Genomic DNA, 22,298 nt, shown 5'->3' on the forward strand with positions numbered 1-22,298 from the left:
TTTGTTATTCAAAACTTCAGATGACATTGATCAATAACACAACCATAGCTAAAACATTTAAAATGTTCTATTTTCAACAGAGGGTGCAAAAGAAATTAGGAAGTTATAATTAGCCTATATATTACAATAAATCATTTGTTTTAATTTTAGAATTTAAAATTTAAAATGAAAAATGATCATATGCGTTAAATATAGAAATATGCAAGCAAAAACAATGCTTGTTCCCAAAACACTGTGTGCTTACAGAAACTGGCCAACTCACCAGCAGGTCCAGACTGGCCACTTGGATCATTCCCGGTGGCCAGTCAGGGCCTGCAAACCTAAGAATTTCACAAATGCACAAACCTTTCTTGGGGCAAAGTCCGACAATGGCAGCTTGTGAAGAGCAACTGCTGTTAAAACTGTAAGTTATATGAATGTGATCATAAACATACTGTTCTCATATGTGAAAACCAAATAATGCATCCTTTAAAATGGAATAAAGCGGTTTGATTTATTTGAGCCATCAGAGATGGTACCCTACACAGACTGAGTTACATGTAATGTAGAAAAGTAAAGGTAGAGTGCAATGAATCTCCCTTTAAGGAAAGGCAAATGCACTGCTTGAAATAAGAATGTTTGATTTCAACATTTTAGAAAGTTGATATGAATGATAACAGTTGCCGATAAAAGGGATGTTGAAAATAAGTCTCATCCTGCCCGACCCCAGGGATCCCACAAGGCAAACCCCCAAGTGGACAAGCAATTTTAAGGAGGTGCCATAGAGTATAAATTCCCCATGCTGACACAGTCAACTACATTGCTTAGAGGTTCATTCATCTTACAGGTAAGTTTTACTGACCTCTCTCATTTATTGTTGATTCTTATCTCATGATAGTGTTGTTGTTTTTCAGTGTTTTCCAGGTACTTCCTTTACAGACAAAAAATGTCAGAGAGCCAAGGTGGGTAATAACTGCTGAATTGTTTTTCACCGATAAAATGTAAACATCTCACATTTTGTATGTTTTTAATAATCGTTAATAATTGAAACACGTCTGCGCAAAACCATCAAGTTGTGACTTTCACATTTGTAATTCTACAGAAATTGAGGTCGCAAGTAGCCCTGAGTTTGTTAAGGAGCTTCTCCCATCTGCTCAGCGGACAGCTCTGCTCTACCATCTCTCTTATCTCTGTTTGGCTAAGTTCCCCAAGTTGGAGAGGGTTCTCCGAGAGCGTGCTGTTGAAACTCAGCTTCTCTTTGGGTCTTCTGAGGCTCTTCTGCTGAAGGTAAAGCCAGTGTTCTTTATCCATTTATTTTATTGCACACCGCATCCAATAACACTCTTAAAGACTCCAAAAGTATGTTTTCACAGAAATGCCAAATAAGAACCATTTTTGGTTAACCAAAGAAACTTTCAGTGAAGAGTTCTTAAAAGAGCCATGTGAAGAATATTATACAAATCCAAAGAACCTGTTACCAGTAGAACCTTTTGTGCAAAGAAAAAGTTTTATGGATTTTAAGTGTTCTTCAGGGAACAATAGAAGCCAATAAAGAACCGTTATCTTTAAGAGTGTACTACTACCGTCAGTCCAAGAGATGAGTGCATTTTTTAAAATATTGCACAAGATCTGTTTAACGTCATGGTTAACATTTCTAATGAGTCCACCATTCTCTTCAACGAGAGAGATGGCAGTCATTAAATAATTTACTTAACTCGTACAAATTCGTACAATTTTTACTAAATCGTACAAATTCTTAAAATGTTTAATAATCGTACATATTTTACGAGTTGCCCAATTCGTATGAATTTGTACAAATTACTTACCCATGACCTCGCCCCTAAACCTACCCATCACTGGGGTTTAGACAAATTGCACAAATTTGTACGAATGAGGTTGCACGAATTCGTACGAATTAGCCACCTCGTACTCACTCATACGAATTTGTACGAATTGGTTGTGAGATAACGTTGGGAATTCAGCACTCTACTCAAGTTTATTTGAAAATGTTATACTATACAGATCACTTCACTCTGATTGAGTGAAGGAATGAATGAGAAAGCAGACCCATAGAGCAAACCCACCTATTACGTAATCATCATGGACTAATGACAGTTCGAAGGAGTTTACTAGCCGCCACAAACTTTTCTGGAATGTTGGCTTTGGTGAGCTGTTTCGAACTACTGAAATGAACTGAACTTATTTCAATAAGATTGCAGCCTAATCTTTGAACTGTTCACGAGACACTATATTTCATAGATTGATTGATTTTGACTAGATGTTTCCTATGTAAAGTATGAAACGTGGATAAACAATGTAAGTATTTCTGCTGTCTTTCAGTGTGCGGCCACAAGTAAAAACCTAGTTTCCACACTTCTGCCGGCGCTGAAGGTTGCCATAGAAAAGGATAAAAGCATTTTGGCTATTAAGTCCCTGGAAAAAGCCAGAGTATGGATCACTGAAATTGTTGACAAAGTGGGACAGATGGTAGACAGGTAAAATGTTTTAGCATAAGAAAGTTTAGTAAGATTTGTTAAATTTTCCATATCTGAGACACTTACACTATGGCCACTGCCAAAAGTCCTCTGGATGAAACAGAACGTCATAATGTATATCAAGTGTATATCAGTGTATATCCAGATTTTTTACTGTGCTTTAGCTCACGATTAATCTGAAATCTGTTATCGACAGATATGAGAAACACAACCACAGTGTGGCTTCCTGCACCAGTGATGTGATTCTTGAAAAGTCTGAGACAGAGAAAAAAAAAGCACAAACTACTAGGGAGATAGAGGCCCAGGAGAAGGCGGTGAGAGATCTCGAGGATCAACTGAAGAACAACAATGAGAAAATTGGACAAATTGAGGCAAAGATTTCAGAGAAAAACCAAGAGCTGTATAATCATGTCAAAGAGTCTTCTAGCAAAAGTAATGGTCTGGGTATCTTGTCTGCCCTTGTACCATTTGTTGGACCAATTGTTAAATCAATTAGTGATGCTAAAACTGGCCCTGAAGCAGCTGCGAAAACCCAGGTTCTGTCCAGCCAATTGACTCAACTCTCCATTGAGAAGTCAAGTCTAATAGGCAAAGAGTGGAGCATCCAAGTCAGGATGACTGATATGCAGCTGAAGTTGGCAAGCATGAAAATAGAAAATGGTAAGATTCTTGGTGATACCTTATAATAACTTTCATTAATTAATCATTAAAATCATTGCATAATGCTTTACAGATCATTAGTTAATATACTGTATATGCACATAGCTAGACATATGAGATAATGTGCCTGTTAATGTTTAATTAACTTATTCAACATTACATAATGATTAACAGATCATTTTTTAATGTAAATCGAAATGCTAATATTTTATTAAACTTTCAATCAGCATGATCAAGCACTTTTAAAGAAATCTACAAATGACTGGTTTACAATGATTAAAAGCTTCATTGATAAATCATTAAAAACATTATATAATGCTTATATATATTCAAATAGCTATGAAAAAGTAGTGATAATATGCTTGTCAATATTTAAATGATCTGTTAATCATTAAATTATCAGATTATTAATTATCAAATGTCATAAAACTTAAATTCATGAGTTACCTTTACAAATGTTGTGATTTTTATTTTATTTTTTTATAGTAATTTTAAGCACTTTACACACTATTCATGTTAACCTATTATTCAATAACTCATGTCTGTAAAGGTCACACATTTGGTCTTCGTTTGTTGTGGAGTGTATGCAGGCTAGGGTTCTAGTTTTTTGGACTATTTTTCAAATGAAGATTTCCTGAATTATAAATCGATTAAATTTAGCTTTCAAACAATGTAACAAACGTTACTGTTTATAAGTAAGTAGCACTTCCTAAAACTTATAGGACTTTTAAGAGCTTTCTGGAATTTATCAGAGAGAGAGAAAGAGCGCTTTATGAGCAAACAACTCAACTTGATACATGATATTTGTTTCAGTAGCAATATATAATGTTAATCAAGATAAGTGAAACTACCTCCCAGAAGAACAAGGCTATCTGGAACAATAATCTAGTGAGATTTCAGCAATCAGAAGAAGAGGAAGTGTGCCTTTAGAAGTATCTTCACTACATGACAAGGGCATAATGCCACTCCAAATGCAAATTATTGGACAGTACCAGTTTCATTAGACTTTAGAAGTCACAAACATATGGAAGAATTAATTGAAATGGAAAATTCTATTTATTCTTCCATAATTTTGTGACTTCTATGGAGATTTCCACTATTTGCTCCTTTCTTCCTTTGATTTCTGCTCCAAGAAACTGGTCCCGTCCAATAATTTTCATTTGGAGTGGCATTCTGCACTTTTCTTCTAGTGAAGATTCTTCAACAGGATTCCTCTAAAGATGGACCAGATTCTTTCACTTAAAAGATCAATCATGCTGAACACAGATTTACACCAGAAGCCTGAGAGTGATCTCTCATAATTAATGTCTGCTTCATATTATTTCTAAAGGTTCAATACCCGACCCTGTTCACCTGAATGACGTCCAAAAATGCCTTTCCCGAATCCAAAACATTCTGATTCAGCTTCAGAAGTTCTGGGAATCAGTGGGTGTAATGCTGGAGGCTCTTAAAGACGAGACTTTTGCAAGTGAACACTTCATCGAGGAGATTGAATTGAAGCAGACGTTTCTGGACTCTATTACTTCAGCACAAGGGGTAACTTAGACATTGAGAAAATGTTCAGTTGCAGGATTACAGAAATTGTTTTTACCTTGATAGTATTCTTTTTTCTGTGACTGATTTTGTACCTCAAATCTTCCAGCATTGGAAAACCTTCGGTGAATGCTGTCTGAATGCAAAGAGCATCTTTAGCTTGCAGACTAAAGATGCGTATAAGTTCCTGGAGACCAGCCCATCTGCACTGACACCAGAGCAATGGAAAAAAGAGTATGAAACTGTCATTGAGGATCTGAACAAAATAAGTCCTGATCCCTTTAATCCCAAAGCACCAGCTCCCATTGCTCCCATAGCACCAGCTCCCATTGCTCCGTAATGTACAAACTTAAGAAGTCTTTACAGTATAAACAGAGTACTGTACATACCTATAATGTTTCAGGCTTACTGCTTTGAATAAAAAAAATGATTTCTGGTGCTGTTTTAATAAAACCTTTTCATTTAAAATAATTTTCATTTCTAAAAATGAAATTTATTTTCATTGGGGTTGTAAAACAGAGGTTGTTCATCCAAATGCATATAATTAGAGTATAATAATAAATCAATAAATGAAAGCATGAGAAACCAAGACTCACCACTAATAGCATAACACGGACAACACCAAAGCATGAACAAGAGAACATGAGTGTATAAATACTTGTGGAAATTTATATAATGTCTTATTGCTTGACAGAGAATTTATGATACTGCCCAAAGACATGGTTCTTTCCAAATTTTGCCCTCCATCTTAAAATGCACTTACAGTATGTAGATGATCAGCGAAAGCTATTTTTTCAGACACACTATAGCAAGCTCAGTTTTTGGACCAGAATTTCTAAAACCTTGTGTACGGCCGTGGACACACATAGGCAAAGTAATGACAGGAAACAAGAACAAGTGAAGCTATTTTCTGTGAATGTGCGAGTCTTCCTTTTTGTTTGTTTCACCACAATGTGTAAATAACTAGAAGAATAACAAAGTGCAGTATATGGTAAAACTATTTGCGCTACAAACTAGTCTGTTTACAATTACAAGAATAAATTAAACTAATATGGTAAAAAAAAAAAGCAGTATAATGAGTGTAAAACAATGTTTTGTACAAATAACTGGAAGTGGATGTAATATGAAAGGTGAAGAATATAAGATAAAGATCAAATAGGTCATGAACACATCAAAGACAAAGGGGCAATGCATTGCAATGAACGCTTTAATACAACATCATCATGCACTCTGTTACAGCTTTCCACTAAGCTGCTGGGATTGGTAAAAGGAGTGAGCAAGTATTTGACACGTACAAACTCCATGAACACAGATGTAAGATGCAAACAGTGTCTTTTTGTGGTCCATTGGATAAACATTGCTTCCAATTATCTTCCTGTGGTGGTGTCTCATTCTTTCAAGTTCACAGCATACGAAAAAGTGAAGTCCATACCTTGAAGATACAGCACACACATTGTCCATTGTCCATATTGTTCCTTGAACGTCACTCTTTACCAATGAATCATGTTCAAACATTATTAAGCTCAGTCCAACACATAATAATCCAATAAGCACGGTCAGCATGATGAATAATGCATTAGCACGATCCTGTACGTTCCTGCATGGTCAAAAACTGTGTGCTTCCCAATTACCAATACACACCTCTTGTCTCATTATCCAGATGCCCTTAATATACAATGTCAGAGAGCCACCCAATGGACAAATATATAATTGCATGAAAATGGCTCCTACACTCGTTCAGAATAAACAAATGTTCCAGTTTATAAAGTTTCATTTGATGTATCCAGCGTGTCACTCCAAAAAATGCTTCCGGTGCAGAATGGATGGATTATAATGGTTCGTGTCCACTGGCACAGAGTGAGCGGAGCAGAGAGAGATTTTTTTTAATGAATTCCTCCAGGAAGCAGAGCTTCACACTCTCGTAGTGCATTGTGGGATTGACAGTGGCCAGAGAAAGTGTTGAGAGAGGCTGAGAGCATCAAAAGGTTGGGTAGTTTCGACTTCATGCAAATATCAAGCGAAAAACGTGGTCGTCAGCAAATCATTGTGAAGTTTTGTCACGGAATAACAATGGGATCCAGAAACAAATGCAATCGATAAAAGTTTATTAAAAGTACAAAATAAGGACTTCCGCTTCCGCCCGCCTGGAGTGAGCAGCAGAGAAGGGAACTCCTCGAATAAATAAGCGATTATTGCTCAATAGACCAGTCATTCGAGTAAAACTTTATCATTTGTGTCAAAAATATTGTAGCTATGGACCTTTTGAAATGAAACCAAGCTTGTGCAAAAAAGTCACATCGACGATCCAGCATAATACGAAGACAGAAAGCGGTGAACGAAAAATGGACGAACATATGCAAGATGACGATTCGCCTATTTCACTGAGTGCACTCAGAACGGAACAACACACACACACACACGTTGCACACACACACAGAGACAAGACATTAGGTCGCAAATTGAAAACCTGCATTTGGAGACGCGAAAAAATCGAGAAGAGATGAAAGAAGCTGTGAGAAGAAATCTTTCTCGAACTGGCCATCTTACACAAAGTGCAGGCCGAATCGACGAATGAGTGCACGGAGATGGGGAAAGCGCTGAGTGACACAATGGACAGGGTGGCAGCACTAGAACAGTCTTAAGATCTCATGGCCAAAGAACACAAGAAAATGCATGAAAAATTTATGGATTTTTGTATGAATTGCTAGTTTTCATTACTATGTGGAGAAGGAAAAAATCCTGAAGCTGTAAAAGCCGTTTCTACTACAAAAGGATCCCCTGTGCACATCTTCCCCGATGTGAGTCCAGAGGTTGCCATTTAATCCAGTGAAGGCCAAGCTGCGAGATCAACTAGTCTGTTCTATCCAGCCAAAATGGCAATCAGGTACACGTTTGAACACCCCCGAGAAGCTGAGAAACATATTGAGAAGAAAATTCAAACCTGAGGGCCGAACTGTAACCTGAAATGCGGTTATCATTTTCAACACGTACACAAAGATTCATATAATTTAAACTAATTTCTGGACTCTTATAGTGACTAATTAGTCACGTTTTTCGGGAAAAGAACTGTAACTTAATCACTGTCTATGTTAAAGTGAAAAACAAACAAAAAAAAACACAAGAGAGTAAATAGGTCTATAGAGCTTTTTTTTTATTATTATGTTTTTAGAAAGGAGCTAAGTGGTTGGCCAAAGTCAGACTGTTTGCTAACCTTTTTGTTGATAAGATAGGTAAGAAGTGTTTTCTAAACTTGCGCTGTTCTTTTTTGTATACTGTACCTCTCAATCAGAGAAAGGTAAACGGAGCTATTGTTCAAATTGTTCAAGTTATTTGTTGAGGTTGTTAAGAAACACGAAATGGCACCTTTTTTTTTTTCTTCCTCTTCCTCTTCAACCATGGCTAGAGGGAAAGTAAATTATACTGGTCTCCTTGTGTGTTTCCATATGTGTGAACAATATCATCAGCAAGCCAAACTCCCTTCAAATAAAGAATGGAGCCAGGGTGTAGTTTTCAAAACTCCTGATGTTTACTCCAATAAGGAGAGTGAAACTACTGTATCAAAAACAATACACAAATAAAGTGCTTTTAGTAAACAGAATACAAAATATATACACAATATAAAGGCTAACAGAGCAGAGTTACCAGTTGAGCAATTGATGAATAAAACAACACTTAATTATTACCAATATAGCATAGGAAATAAAGACAATATTCTCAATTTACACATTTTACCATACAGTAATTACTTACTGACAATGCTTTCGAAGGCATGAACATTAAAGAAAAACTGGAGCAGCAGTCACATGGAGCTTAAAGGGCTTCATGACATTTTCTTAGATCTTTTGACATAAATAAGGTCTTTGTACCATTAAAAAACCCTACAAGTTCCCTTTCGAAACGTTTACTCGTACTGCGTCACTGGACGCTATGGGGAAAATTCCTTTTTCTCCGATTTACTGAAGCCTTTTATTCAATTCAGAAGAAGCCCAGCAGTGGAACAAGTAAAAGTAAAATAAATTACTATTATTTTCTGTGCTCTCCGCTGACTCTGCAGCTGAGAATGACGCTCCTCCCCTGCGACTATCAGGTGAGTATAACAGAGTTATATCTCTAAAATGTTAGCATATTTTCACCAGCGTTTGTTTCAAAATGCCGCACCTTTGAGCACGCCACTTGACGGGCACGAGTCTCGCCTCACTGCGTTCATTAACCGCTTTCTCTAGAAACGGCTGCTCCCCTCGTTGTCCACCATTCTCTTTCTCTCAGGCCTTTTCCCCTTTCAGAACCTTTCAGAGGATGCTAGGCCTAATGGCCTCCTCATCATCAGTACTTCCGCTGGGCTTGTTGCACTTGTTCGCTTCTGTGTCGAGTCCCTCACACAAATATCCAAGATGTTTTTTTGAATCCATTTATTTGAAAAAGCATGTTACATACAATACAAACACAAACTACATAACATTTACAATTATACTATATTCATCATGATTTTGGCTTTACAATTTTTACATAAATTCATAATTTAGTACCAGAGCAATTCTATAAATCACACTACAGACAAGATGCTAATTTAAAAATAAATGTATTCTCATCTTTTTTACACAATTAGTTTTTCTTTTCAGATTGCTTGTTTTTTATTTTATACATTTGCTGATTCCATTTAATCTTTCCACTTTCAAAATGTTTAGTGGAAATAAAAAAATAAAAAATAAAAAAAGATGTTTACAACATGGAATGACATATGTGAATGTCATTCATAAACTTTACAAGGAAACTAGTGGGAACGCCTACTAGCAACCATAGCGCTAGCCAGCGACAATTTGAATTCAGCTTTATAAAACACTATAAATGTGTATGTTGAATGTACTTCTATGTACTGTAAAGTAATGGCAGCCATCATTGGCTAATGTGCACCAATGGCAGTACCTACACTGTAAAAACTAAAGGAGCCTCAAATATCCTGTCGGATACTCAAGGAACTTCAAAATGTAATTTAAGTGCCTCAAAGCTCTTTCTCCTATAGTAGGGTTACTGGAGGAGCATTGACATTCTTTGAGGTTCTTGCTGGAACTTATGGGATCCTTTAAGCACTTTGTATTTAGTTCAGAGGTTCTGGAGTCACCTTTTCATTACCATGAGACCTCGAAGTGCTTTGGGGGAAAATAGAGGAACTTGAATGCGATAAAAGGGTTATTGGAAGATCTTTTAACATTTAAGTGGTTCCTGGAAGATCTCTTATGTTAAAGCCAGCATCTGGAGGAACCCAATGGTTCTGTGAGCCCAGCAAACATTTGGACGTTTAATGACCGTTGAAAAGACGTCCGTCCGAGACGTCCCGTCATGGTTGAAAAATAGTTCCAAAATGGAAGTTGAACCGACGTCATTTCTGGCCGTGAATTCCACGTCTTTTCTGGCCGTGAATTCCACGTCTTTTCTGGCCGTGAATTCCACGTCTCTTCTGCGCGTCCCTGGACATCTAAATGCGTCGTCATATGTGTTTAAATGTGTTGCTGCATAATTTAAGTGTATATATAAGCCTGCATATAAAATAATCACACACCTATTGTGTAACATCGTGAAAGACAATCAAGTCTTGAGGTTTAGCCTACACATCTTGACAAAGGTTCTAAAAAGGTCCAAAATTGGTCCAGTCAGACCTGAACGTCAATAAAACGTTTTAATCACGTGTACATCAAAAACAATAACACATTATTTGTGGACATAAGCAAAAAAGAAGCATGTTCTGATTAAGCACAACATTTTATTGATATTGAACAGCCAAAATTTCTCTTTATTTTTTTCAATGTTTAACATTTCGTGAGCTTAGAATTTTAAGGTTCTATCTCCACTTTTGGTTGAAATTGAGTTTTTGACAATCTGATCCATTAGGTGTTTATTAATGCCTGTGTGGTGTTATTTTTGTAAAAAAAAAAAAAAATTGTTAGTAGTTATTAATAAAATAAAAGGTTCCATCTCACAAAACATAAACCGAGTTTAAAAACTTTGATGCTTTATAAACTACAATAAACGGAGATAGAACCTTATAATTCTAAGCTCTCGATTTGTTAACCAAACTAAAATACCAATTGCAAAATACTGAATTATTATATAAAGATAGTTCACCCAAAAATGAAAATTATGTAATTTACTCACCAAATTCCAAACCTGTATGAGTTTCTTTCTTCTGCTGAACACAAAAGAAGATATTTTGAAGAATGTTTGTAACCAAGCAAATAGAGCATCCACTGACTACCATTATTGGAGAAAAAATGATTATTAATGGGAAGCGACATCTGCTTGGTTACAAACATTCTTCTAAACATCTTTGTGTTTAGCATAGAAAGGTATACAGGTTTGAAACATGAGGTTGAGTAAATGATGACAATTTTCATTTTTGGGTGAACTATCCCTTAAACACATTGTTTGGCTCATTTTTTGTATCCACCACCCCCAGCTCTTCCTGGAGTGTGTTTCAGGTGTTCTGCCATTGCTGCATCAATTTCAGTGTCTGTAGCATGTGGGCTCCACCTCTTCACAGCATCTAAGGGAAGAGAATATATTTCTTTTTAAAATAAATGAAAATTAAAAATTTGAGGTAAATGACATGCACTTATTTTCAAAATATTTGTATGGTCTTCAGCTAAATTCAAAACAGCATTTGTCCCCTGCCTCTTCAATACCACTGTGGTGCCCTTGAGAAAGACCCTTAACTAGGTGTGTAACAGTGAGAAAGTGAACAGGACATTTCTGATAAAGACAGGTGGGCTGTGATGTCCCCTGAATAGACATGTTTAGCAATTCTAAAATTACAAAATTTTTAAAGCAGTTACTGAAAACATACATGTTCAAATCCAGCTAAACATTTCATTCTACTTCAGATAATTTACATTCTGAAAGAAACTCTCAAAAGGCTACATTAATAATTTACAGTAATAACTTTGACTGTATCATTAAACATACTTTATACTATGGTATACCGTTGTATAAGTTCAAAGCAACTTTTAGCCTACTAGCTAATTTTAGCCAAACTCAGTTAGCCAATTTCAGTTGACAATGTGGGCATCATTTCTTTCGGTTCATTCATGTCAAACAAGTAAAACTCTAGCACGTGAATCTAATAATACAAAATGTACGTACCCAACAGTAGATTTTTAATAATATGGGCCTCAATTCCTCCTCTCTTCGTGGTTGTTCAAACTTCAGTGTTCCGGAGTGAGTCTATGGGGAAAACGCGTTAACATCTCGTGAGATAATCTAACCTATCGCGGGATTTGGTAATGTCGGGAGATCTTTTGTTACATCTTGGCAGCACAGTTTTGGCAATTACATCCAACTCAGACATAAATGGTGACCAGATATATTTCTGTTTTACATGCATACATTCCATAAAAAAATAAAAAATAAAAAACACAACATTACCGAAAAGGTAAGGTAGGCTAAGGTTGAAATAATGACTAAAATGCAGAGGCTTTGCATTAACTTAACCACACTGGGAACTGTGTGATTATAATTTATTTAAACAAGATAAAGTAAATATATTTACTTTGTATACAATTCGTGTATTTCATAAAGATAATTCCTGGGGGGGGTTTTTCTGTCTTGCTTGACTAGATGTGTAAAGGACGTCAGTGGACGTGTATTCACAGCCTTGACGTGTAAAGGACGTCAGTGGACGTCTTCACAACCTCTTAAAAACTACTTGGGCAATTAAATGAATTTTTGCAGTATTAACCATGCAAGGATTAAGCACAGCTTTTGCATATTTCACAAGGATTCCATGATGGAGGGTCATGATGGACTATAAATGCACGTGTAAAAGACGTCGCCAGGTGACGTCCTCTCACCCGATACTATAGACGTGTAAAGGACGTCAGTGGACGTATTCACACAACTTATTAAAACTTTAATTTAATAAAAAATTTAATTAATTATTGCAGTATTAACCACACAAGGATTAAGCACAGCTTTATCACAATTGATTTCATAGAGGGTCATGATGGACTATAAATGCACGTGTAAAAGACGTCGCCATGGTGACGTCCTCTCTCACCCGAAACACAACATGGTATATATTGAACTACACGTAGCTAAAAGTCAAAATAACAATTATACATGCAACCTCAGATAACTGTAGACATGCACACATGTATCTGAATGCATTTTTAGGAAATGTTCTGTGTTACATATTTTTACCGATTTATGCCGTCATACCGCGACTATTTTTGGCCAGGGACACGACGTTGCCGTCGGACCAATGTTTGCTGGGAGGCCAGAATGAGAATATTATTATCCTATTATTATTATTATAGGCTACTTAAGTTTGATTCAGTATAGCCTACATACCCAGGTGAAAAAAGACGTACTATTAAAAATGTACTTGAGTGTGTTTTTAGTAGGCCTACAATACAAATATACTTTAATGCATTTTTAATACATTTAACAGTAGCCTACGTCTTTTTCACCTGGGTAGCTTACATTTATTTAGTATCTATAGGCCTATTTTGTTGATTAATTTAAACCTTAAACAACAACACTAAATTATAATAATATTAATAAGAAGAATTCATTAATAGAGTAAAAATAATAATAGAGCAAATAATAGTAATAAAATAATAATTTTTACCTACTTCTTCATAAATTATTATTTGAAGAAGAAGAACTAGGAGGAGAAAAGTTTTATTCTGTCACGAAACTGCTGCTATTCCTCTGCTGTCGTCACTTCAGTGATCCTCGCGCTGCTCGCGCGCAACAAAGCTCAGCTGATCGACGTCATCGGGTAACGGCTCCATCCTCTCATCAAAGCTTACGCCGTTTGATCGGCTCTCCGTTACAAGGTTTGTAAACTCGCCAAATAAATATAAATACAGAGTCTACTCACTATATATTCAAACACACACATATATAAACTAAATTGATTATACATTACTACTTTTTTACAGTGTTTACCACTAGTTTATTGCACAGTATCTGGTATGAAGGTTTTAGCCGCGATGCTAACTACGTTGATCTAACGTAAGTTAATGAACAAATGGAAATTATTGACTTATTGTCTTAGATTGATTTAGTCATTCAATTCAACATATTCTGTAAAACTGTGTCTTCAAATTGCTGATATAGCCTAACTAATTTAGCTGATTCCTGCTGTCGTCATTGGCGTTTGTTATGAATAACAAAAGCAGGTTAATATAGTTTGGTCTGTTTTTGTTTAGCCTAACTTTACTTACTACATGTGCCCTCATTCTCTCAAATACCATTTTAAAGCCATTTACTGGTCAATAAATAGTATGTTGTGAATAATCAGCTTTGTTCTTTTGTTTCCCCAGAACAACCAGTACATTTCTAAAATAATCTGAACATTTCAGAGGCAACATTGAATTACAGTAAGTTACCTATACACCACATGCAAGTACTTTATTACTATGAACTTTCTCTGTGTGAAATTGTATTGTTTGACTGTGTACTTTTTTAATAAGTTATTCTCTGAAAATCTTCCCTCATGCTCTCAAATCTCATTCATGTTACTCAGAAAAATAATATCACAGGTTTGGAGCTAATAATGCTATGCATTTTTTATAGGCTATACCTTAATCATATGCATTTGAATATAAGACATTTGAACCCTGAATTATAACTTAAAGTTTAGTCTTTTTCGACAAAAAAAAAAGGAAAAAGCTATTATATGACTTCAGAAGACTTACAACACAACCCATAACACATGAGTTGTGAACTCATTGACTATTTTTAGGATCTTTTCTGGGACATTTTTGGAGCTTAACCATTTTTACATAAATTGTTGCATTGAATTGAACTAGACAAGTGTACATAAGAATAGTTTGAATGAATTACAAAAAAAAATTATGCTTGTGTTTCATGCAGTGAAATTGAATGGTGACGGGTTGCATTATGCCTGAGATCTGCTTTCGGGTTCCACAGACAGAAAGTCAAACAGGTTTGGAACGTCACAAGGCTGAGGAAATTATTTAATAACTTTAATAACCTTACTAACAGTAAATTTTGTACTTTGCAGGGATCTCGGTAAGCTGAAATACAAGTTTGATCAAGAATAAAAATCCTCCTGTAGACCTGAAAATCACTGAAGTGCCTGGACCATCCACCAGAAAAGAGGAAAATCAAACAGAAAATGAAGCTGATGCACCTTTTCACTTTTCTAACTCGTTAAGTACCTCACATGTCCCTTGTGAAGATTTTATAATTGATTGCATTTTATGTTGCAGCGAGTAAAGGTGCATCACATTTGTGAATTTCGTGAAATTACACAGCAAAAAGACAAAATTGCTGATCGTGTGGATTCTTATTGAAATGACTGAATTCACCAGTGAACATTCACAGAACAACAGATCATTTTACTGCACCTTAACTCTGTTAAAATGGAAAATGTTTTCTGCTTGTTGTGACATAAGGAATACTGTTTCCGGGTCGAAGCCTCTACTTCTACTTTCTCTATCTTGTTTCTAGATATTGAGAATACTCAACAACCATTTATGGGAACTGTTGATTCAAGTCACACATTTAAGCTTTTCAAAAGGCATAGTGTACATTTCAGTCTCCAGTCTCACGGCATCCCAGACTTCAACATTTTATGATTCAAAATAGCTGAATAACTAACCATCTGAGATTTCGGAATAGAGATAAAGGTTAGGATCCTAATTTTCAGCAATATTACAGCACAATGAGTGTATATTAGCACTGTTTGTTGTTTGTTTTTGGCATCTGATAGAGCTTTTGGACTTGGAAACAGTGACGTCAGACTTAACAAGCGGACTGAAACACATGTTTTAAAATTAAGTGAAGATGGACATTTTTAATTAGTCAAAATTGTAATTTTTTACATTGATTTATTACAGGGAACATGTGTTTTCCATGCATTTTGATGAGATGTCTTTTCTTGTGTAGCCTATTGTATACACATGGTTGATTATTCATGTTACTTATGTATTATACTATTTTTTTTGTGTGTGTGTATTCATTGATATTAATCTATTACTAGCTTTTTTTTTCAAGTGCATGTATGTATTAAAATGGATCTAAAATATGTAATAAACAATTCTTATTTTGTATTTGGTTCAGTTTGTTTATTATAATAGAAGTTAATGGTGGTAACCATAGTAACAACATGAAATTAATTTAATACAAATAAAATAAAATTGAAATTTGGTTCCTGGAGGCACCCACAGTGGTTCCACACAGTGCCTTATATAAGAGTTCCTCAGGAAACCTGTGTGGTTCCTCAGAGAACCGCCCCTTTTTAAAGGGTGCCTAGAGGATCTACAGACGGTTCCGCCGGTGTGGCAAAGTGAAGAACCCCAAAAGGTTCCTCCAGGCACCTTTTATTTTTACAGTGTATTTTGGTAAGATCTGCTATGACAATGTCATATCGCCTTTTCCATTCCTCTGGTGAAAATGAAGATGGGTTGAATTCCAGGAACTTATACGCATCCTTATTCTGCAAGCTAAAGGCCCTCTTTGCCGTCAGACAGGATTCACCAAAGACCTTCCAATTCTGAAAGATTTGAGATACAAAATGAATCACAACATAGAAAATGCAATGAAATTAACTGTCATAAACTGCAACTGAATGTTTACTCAGTGTAAGTTACCTCTTGCGCTAAATCAATATGCATCAGAACAATCTCCTTCAGTTCATTCTCCTCAATGAAGTGTTCATTAGAAAAGGTCTCACTTTTGAGAGATTCCAGAAATACTAGCACTGATTTCCAGAACATATTATGCTTAAGCAGAGTTTGTTGGATTTGATAAAGGTACTTTTGGACATCGCTCAGACGGACAGTTTCGGGTATTGAACCTTGAAAAACAACATGAAGCAGACATTGATTATGAGAGATCACTCTGAGGATTTTGACATTGGCACACAGAGATCTTGAAAGAATCTCACCCTTTTCCGTCTTCTTGTTTGCCAACTTCAGCTGAACATCAGTCAGCCTGACTTGGATATTGTGCTCCTGGCTTTTCAGGTTTGACTTCTGAGCAACGAGTTGAGCTTTTTCATTGGCGAGAGCCTGGTTTTGTGCAGGTTTAGCTTGAAAAATGGATTTAAGAATGTGTCCAACAAATGGCACAATGACAGCCAGGAAACTTAAACCAAACATTCTTCTACAAGCAAATCTGGCCTGACACCGGTTTATCTTTGACTCAATTTGTCCGATATCCTCTAAGGTTTTCCTCAGTTCCATCTGAAGATCTCTCACCACCTTCTCTAGAGCCTCTATCTCCTTGGTAGTTTGTGCAAATTTTTTTTCAGCCTCAGCCTTTTCAAGAATCACATCACTGGTGCAGGAAGCCACACTGCGGTTGTGTTTCTCATATCTGATAATGACAGATTTCAGATAAACCATCAGTTCAATCACAGTAAACTTTGTAAACTTCATATTTTATAATGCTTTTGACATGTAACACTTAAGCTCTATTAGTCGGGATTAGTTTAAGATGAGGATGTGGGGTAAAGTGATTATTACCAGAGCTTCACAGTGATTTTAGTCCCGTCCGAATGTACCATTCTCAGCAAGCATTACGTACAATGTCAGTTAAAATTACGTCGACTTTTACCTAATGTAAAAATGTCAGAAAAAATTACATTGGGTAATACTAATCCTGTGCGAATAGACCAGCTGTAAATATGTACCTAAATATTCTGTGATTTCCTGTTTAAAAGTAGTTTTCCGCAGTTTTTCAAGTATGGAAGCGTTCAGTTGCGTTCTAGGTGGTGGGACAAGTCTATGGCAAAACTCAAGTGTTTTCTGCTTACCATTCAGATAAAAAAAGGTTGAAAGCACTTGTCAGAGGCACAAAGTTTTGCTTTAGGTAAGAGCCTATTACCAACAGAATCCAATCAGAATTTATTTTATTTTATTAATAAATCATTGGACTGGACCTAACTGTTATATATAGGTTATATATATAACTAATATGTGTTTACACACTTGAAATCAGGAAGCAATGTAATATTACACACAACAACAGGAAGGTAACAACTGTGCGTAAATTGAGTTACCCCTCCCACTTCTGCTAGGTTTTACTGAGACTTCTTATCCCGTGTGAATTGGCCATTAATATTACAGATGTCCTGTGGTAAAATTACATTACTCCATCTACCCTTTTAAAACTAATCCCGTCCGAATAGGAGACATTTCCTAAAATGTTACCTGTCTACCATCTGTTCCACTCCGTTAACAATTTCTGCGATCCATTCTCTTGCTTTTTCCAAAGACATCGTACTCTGAATGTTTTCATTATTTTCAACAGCGAGTTTTAGTTGAGGGAACATTGAGGAAACCATTTGGTTACTTGTGTCCACACACTAAAAAACAGCAAGATTTTTTACATGTTATGTCCTTGCACGTGCCCCCTTAGATTTTTTAGACAACTTAAATAAATCATTTTATATTAAATAATTAAGTTCCATGTTTTTTGTAGGTACAAAATTAATAGTGCCCCAAAGTCGTCACCTTTTGGTGATTTCGCCATTTGAAGCCAAAATATGCAAGTGGTTGGGGGAATCCATCCAAATTTTTTAATAAATATTTATATTAATTAAAATTAATTTATCAACACAACCAAAGAGTTTTAGCATTTAATGAGAAATGTATTGCACTGTATATAATTGTCAACTGCATCAAATACTACAACAATGTGTCCCGTCATGTCAAACATTTATCATCAAACATTTTCCTTGTCTCCACCAGAAGACAGAAAGTCTAACAGTTTAATAAAAATAAATGTATTTAGCAAATCAGACACGTAATAAATTCAATAGACATTGTTGTTTTTCTGCTGCTCCTAGCAACTACTGAACCTACTGAAAATGAGAGAAATTATGTACTATTTCCAAATTATATATTTTTTACTTATCCTAAAAGTACAAAAATCTCTAAAAACCATGAAAGCCTGTATGACCTTGAAATGAAATGTTCTTCTTCAATCGTGCATGAACTGAAATTTAAGTTGTTACAGTGAAATATATACATTTATTAAAAGCATTATTAAAAGCTACACTGGCATTTCTATTAATTTCAATGCAATTCAATTCTACTCCTTAAAATTCTTGTTTTGTACCTGAATTCAAATGTATTACAAATATAGCCTCGATTCCCTCTTTAGTTTGACTTCAATAAGAGAAAGTCAGAAGAACATTGACTTTACCTTCTGCAGAAGAGCCTCAGAGGAGGCAAAGAGATTCTGAGTTTCAAGAGCACACTCTCTGAGAACCCTCTCCAACTTAGGGAACTTAGCCAAACAGAGATAGGAGAGATGGTAGAGCAAAGCCGTACGCTCAGCCGATGGAAGAAGCTCCTGAAAGAAGCTGAGTTGATTTCCTTCCATCACTTCTGTAGAATTACAAATGTAATACTTACTACATAATGGTTTTGCACAGGCTTGTGTCAATTACCACAACATTAAGCATGTCAATTTGTGAAGACTGAGAGAGATTTTGATTACATTTTATTGGTCAAAAACAATTCCTATACTTTTTCTCACCTTCGGGGACTGGTCTTCTGCAAGCCATGTTCATTGTCCTTAGCCTGTAAAGAAATTACAAATTTCAAATTTGTCTGAAAAACAATAAAAAAGTAACAAAATGGCAAGAATCACTACAACAACGATGGATGGAGCATGTCAGTAAAAGTTACCTGTAAGAGGAATGAACTTCTAAGCAATGCAGTTAATGATATCAGCATAGGGAATTTATACTCTATGGCGCCTCCTAAATATGTTTGGAATGAAGATACATAAAACTACCAAATAACAGAGGGAGTATCCTTTGGGGGATTAGCAGGCATCCTTAAAGGGATAGTTGGCACAATTAATTTTTATTAAATTTTTATCTGTTGGATCTAACTGTCTGTCTGTGAGAAAACTGAGTGGGTGTTGTTTAGAAATGTAATAATTTGATTGCTCTCTGCCAGTGGTTCCTGTACAAACCTGTTGATGACACTTGATTTAACCTCAACATTTCACAATTGCACAAACATGCCTTGCTTTAGGCTAAGTCAAGAGTACATAAACAGCCTTTGTTAAAGTGGCCAGGATAGTGGTTCAACCCAACCCCCTGTGGTTCAACCCACACACCACAGTTTTCAAACGGACGAGCAGAGGACGAGAGAATAATATTATGTATATATTATGAATATATATTATGGTTGCAAGATACGAAGAATAAGAAAACATCATATTTGAAGTACGTTTTTAAGGTTTAACATCAAGGTTGTTCTGAATACATTTTATGAGACACTGTGTGAGTTAATAAGGCTGCAATAGGCTACCAGTCAATCAGACTAGAGAGATCGGTTCACAATTTAGCATAACAATCCGTATAATTACACCTGTGCTAGTAATACACGCATATGCCATGCCGTGTGTACGTTACAGTATAAAAATGTGTTCAGAAAGTTAACATTTGGCAGTTTGAAATCGATTAGGTAGCTCAGTTAGGCTATTGCAGTTCAGAATAGGGCTAGCAAAATAATAAAATTGGTAATTTATTTAATCTACAGTTATGAATGTAATTTAAATTACTCTCTCCCCGTCATTGTCGAGTTTATGGCTTTCTGTGTTTTCACTGTTATAAGGTATGGGGCACTATTACACATCTCCTGAACAAGTACCTCCAGATCAAAACGCAGGCAAAGAAGCAGAAACCAGCGATATCATAATGCGGTCACTATAGGAATGTAAAGTTTTGGGGGTGTTGATGGACTCAATCTACTCATCAGTGTTTTGATCATCATTCTGAATCTGATATGGATGTAGTCTTTGATAAAAAAAATTCTCAGCAGGTGCAAACAGACCCCAGCTTTTGCATCACCACTGGACCCCAGAGCAGCTCCCTACCAGAGGCTAGTCAGAGTCAGTGTGGTCAGACTTCAGGACCACCAACCAAAACTGTGTGGTTACCAACATGCATTAAAATATCTTCTTTTGTGTTCCGCAGAAGGCTTCTTTTGTTGATGGCTGTTGCATTTTGATTGTGCTTATAACTAATGGTTCTTGTGTTATAAATCTATGTATCAAGAGAGGACACAGATACCTCTGATTACTGTGTGTGTGTGTGTGTGTGTGTGTGTGTGTGTGTGTGTACCCCCGAAAGTAGCAGTGACCACCCCCTGGCCACCCCATGTATAAAACTCTAGTTCAGCCACTGCATTCACAGCCACTATATCTTCACCCAAAACAACCCCATGTGAGATAAGACAGACAGACAAAAAAACAAACAAACAAACAAACAAGCTTACATTCATAAACCCTGGGTTTACATTCTTATTTGGTGTCAAAATCAGTGATTGGACAAACAAAGGTGTTTAAAGTCGTAATAACATAGAAGTAGTGACAGATATTCCTCTCTGCATTATTACATACATCTGGGTGAAAAGTACAGAGCCTCTAAAGGGACGTGGTGGTGGAAAAAAATTTAGATGGGAGGAAAAAAATTGCAAACAATTTTTTTGGGTTACCTTACAAATAAATGAAAGCTTTAGTGTAAGTTCTGCCAGAAAGACTCAGTTGTTACGTCACTTATTACCTTCTCATCTAACCAATCGTGTTCTAATACTCGTAGTATAAAAGATTGGTACTTACACACGCCTGTGTTCGCAGATGCTGACGACAACACTCACCTCCATCCTCCCCACCACCAGCAGAATAGTCCCTTCCCATACCTCCCAGGGGGTCGGCTGGACAGCCGCATTCATTTTCAGGCAAGAAATGCTGATTCTGTTACCCCCGGATCGACAGGGCTTAAAAGCTGTGAAGAACAGTGTACGAAAGAACCTTCCTTGGTCTGGAGGCACACAGTGGCAGAAGTCAGTGAAGGTGAAAGGAGCTGTGCTGCTTTGCAACTCGTCACTCTTACCTGTGTGCAGGCCTGGTGCAACCAAGCGGCAACATTCTAATCTGAAAAATGAAGCCTACCCGGAAGTGCGAAAAACTGCAATACATCTAAAATCCGCTAGGGGCAGGTCCCAAAAGGGAGCAAATGTCCATAGACCTCCATGTTAAAATGTCCGTTTTCACAGCATAAATTCATGTTTTTACAGGTTGGTCCCATGGACTTTTATTGTATTTTTCGATAGGTTCCGAGTGCCTGACAACTGTGAGGGGGGTGATTTTTTTTTCTAACTCATTAGATTAGATCGTATTTAGATATAAAATGTATGACAAATAAGGGCGCGATTGACAGCTTGATTGACAGCTGATAACGAGCATAGGCTGCACCGAGTGGAATTCCTGAAATTTGACGTCTCGGCCATGATCTGACACAACACATCATACCACCTCTGTATCCTTTCTGAACATTTGTATTGAAATATGGCGCCGCCCATACCCCCCATAAATGGCCTCAAAACCGTTCTTCAGAAAGCCTATGGGTGACGTCACATTGAGAAAGCGCATTTTCTCTGCATCCTGCATCTACGCAAGGTTTAGCAACAGGTCAGACATCGCCTGACCAAAGGTCTGCGTCATAACCTTCATAGCTTGAAGGGCATAGTCGGTTGCCGGATGTAGTTCCTGCATTACCTTTGGGTCAGGACTACCATCGTGCAGATCTTTTAATGCTTTGGCCTGATAGACTTGCAAGATGACCATTGCGTGCAGGGTGGA

At 36.5% G+C, this 22,298-nt stretch overlaps 2 protein-coding genes and 2 long non-coding RNA genes across 5 annotated transcripts; 2 read left to right on the forward strand and 2 right to left on the reverse strand.

Annotated features, from left to right (window-relative positions):
* Positions 1-763: 763 nt before the first annotated feature.
* Positions 764-5,235, forward strand: LOC309491061 (uncharacterized protein). Its single transcript, XM_082160482.1, has 7 exons — positions 764-826; positions 878-941; positions 1,082-1,266; positions 2,320-2,474; positions 2,671-3,134; positions 4,465-4,670; positions 4,777-5,235. Exons 1-7 carry the CDS (start codon positions 779-781, stop codon positions 5,005-5,007), a joined length of 1,353 nt encoding a protein of 450 aa, XP_082016608.1. The 5' UTR covers positions 764-778; the 3' UTR covers positions 5,008-5,235.
* Positions 5,236-10,405: 5,170 nt separating this feature from the next.
* LOC309490210 lies at positions 10,406-12,915 on the reverse strand. 2 transcript variants are annotated; one of them, XR_014202641.1, is made up of 3 exons: positions 12,858-12,915; positions 11,802-11,882; positions 10,406-11,205 (listed from the first exon to the last, which is right to left on the reverse strand). It is a non-coding gene; the product is annotated as an uncharacterized lncRNA (long non-coding RNA). The 2 variants fall into 2 exon arrangements; XR_014202642.1 differs by lacking the exon at positions 12,858-12,915 and having other exon boundaries at positions 11,802-12,851.
* Positions 12,916-13,281: 366 nt separating this feature from the next.
* On the forward strand, positions 13,282-14,794 carry LOC309491144. Its single transcript, XR_014202936.1, has 3 exons — positions 13,282-13,498; positions 13,988-14,044; positions 14,692-14,794. It is a non-coding gene; the product is annotated as an uncharacterized lncRNA (long non-coding RNA).
* Positions 14,795-15,786: 992 nt separating this feature from the next.
* Positions 15,787-19,414, reverse strand: LOC309491067 (uncharacterized protein). The gene is made up of 7 exons (XM_082160491.1): positions 19,331-19,414; positions 19,179-19,222; positions 18,843-19,027; positions 17,846-18,000; positions 16,579-17,009; positions 16,283-16,488; positions 15,787-16,185 (listed from the first exon to the last, which is right to left on the reverse strand). Exons 2-7 carry the CDS (start codon positions 19,210-19,212, stop codon positions 15,931-15,933), a joined length of 1,266 nt encoding a protein of 421 aa, XP_082016617.1. The 5' UTR covers positions 19,213-19,222; positions 19,331-19,414; the 3' UTR covers positions 15,787-15,930.
* Positions 19,415-22,298: the final 2,884 nt, after the last annotated feature.

The sequence above is a fragment of the Leuciscus leuciscus genome (genome assembly GCF_965113295.1).
Source record: "Leuciscus leuciscus genome assembly, chromosome: 25".
NCBI lineage: Eukaryota > Metazoa > Chordata > Actinopteri > Cypriniformes > Leuciscidae > Leuciscus > Leuciscus leuciscus.

Bases quoted from the DNA above. Each gene is read 5' to 3' on its own strand.
- LOC309491061 (XM_082160482.1), top strand. From the start codon at position 779: ATGCTGACACAGTCAACTACATTGCTTAGAGGTTCATTCATCTTACAG. The intron at 827-877 runs GTAAGTTTTACT...ATCTCATGATAG, and splicing joins GAGGTTCATTCATCTTACAG to TGTTGTTGTTTTTCAGTGTT. The intron at 942-1,081 runs GTGGGTAATAAC...GTAATTCTACAG, and splicing joins AAAAATGTCAGAGAGCCAAG to AAATTGAGGTCGCAAGTAGC.
- LOC309491067 (XM_082160491.1), bottom strand. From the start codon at position 19,212: ATGAACATGGCTTGCAGAAGACCAGTCCCCGAAG. The intron at 19,028-19,178 runs GTGAGAAAAAGT...GTAATTCTACAG, and splicing joins CAGAAGACCAGTCCCCGAAG to AAGTGATGGAAGGAAATCAA. The intron at 16,186-16,282 runs GTAACTTACACT...CAAATCTTTCAG, and splicing joins ATATTGATTTAGCGCAAGAG to AATTGGAAGGTCTTTGGTGA.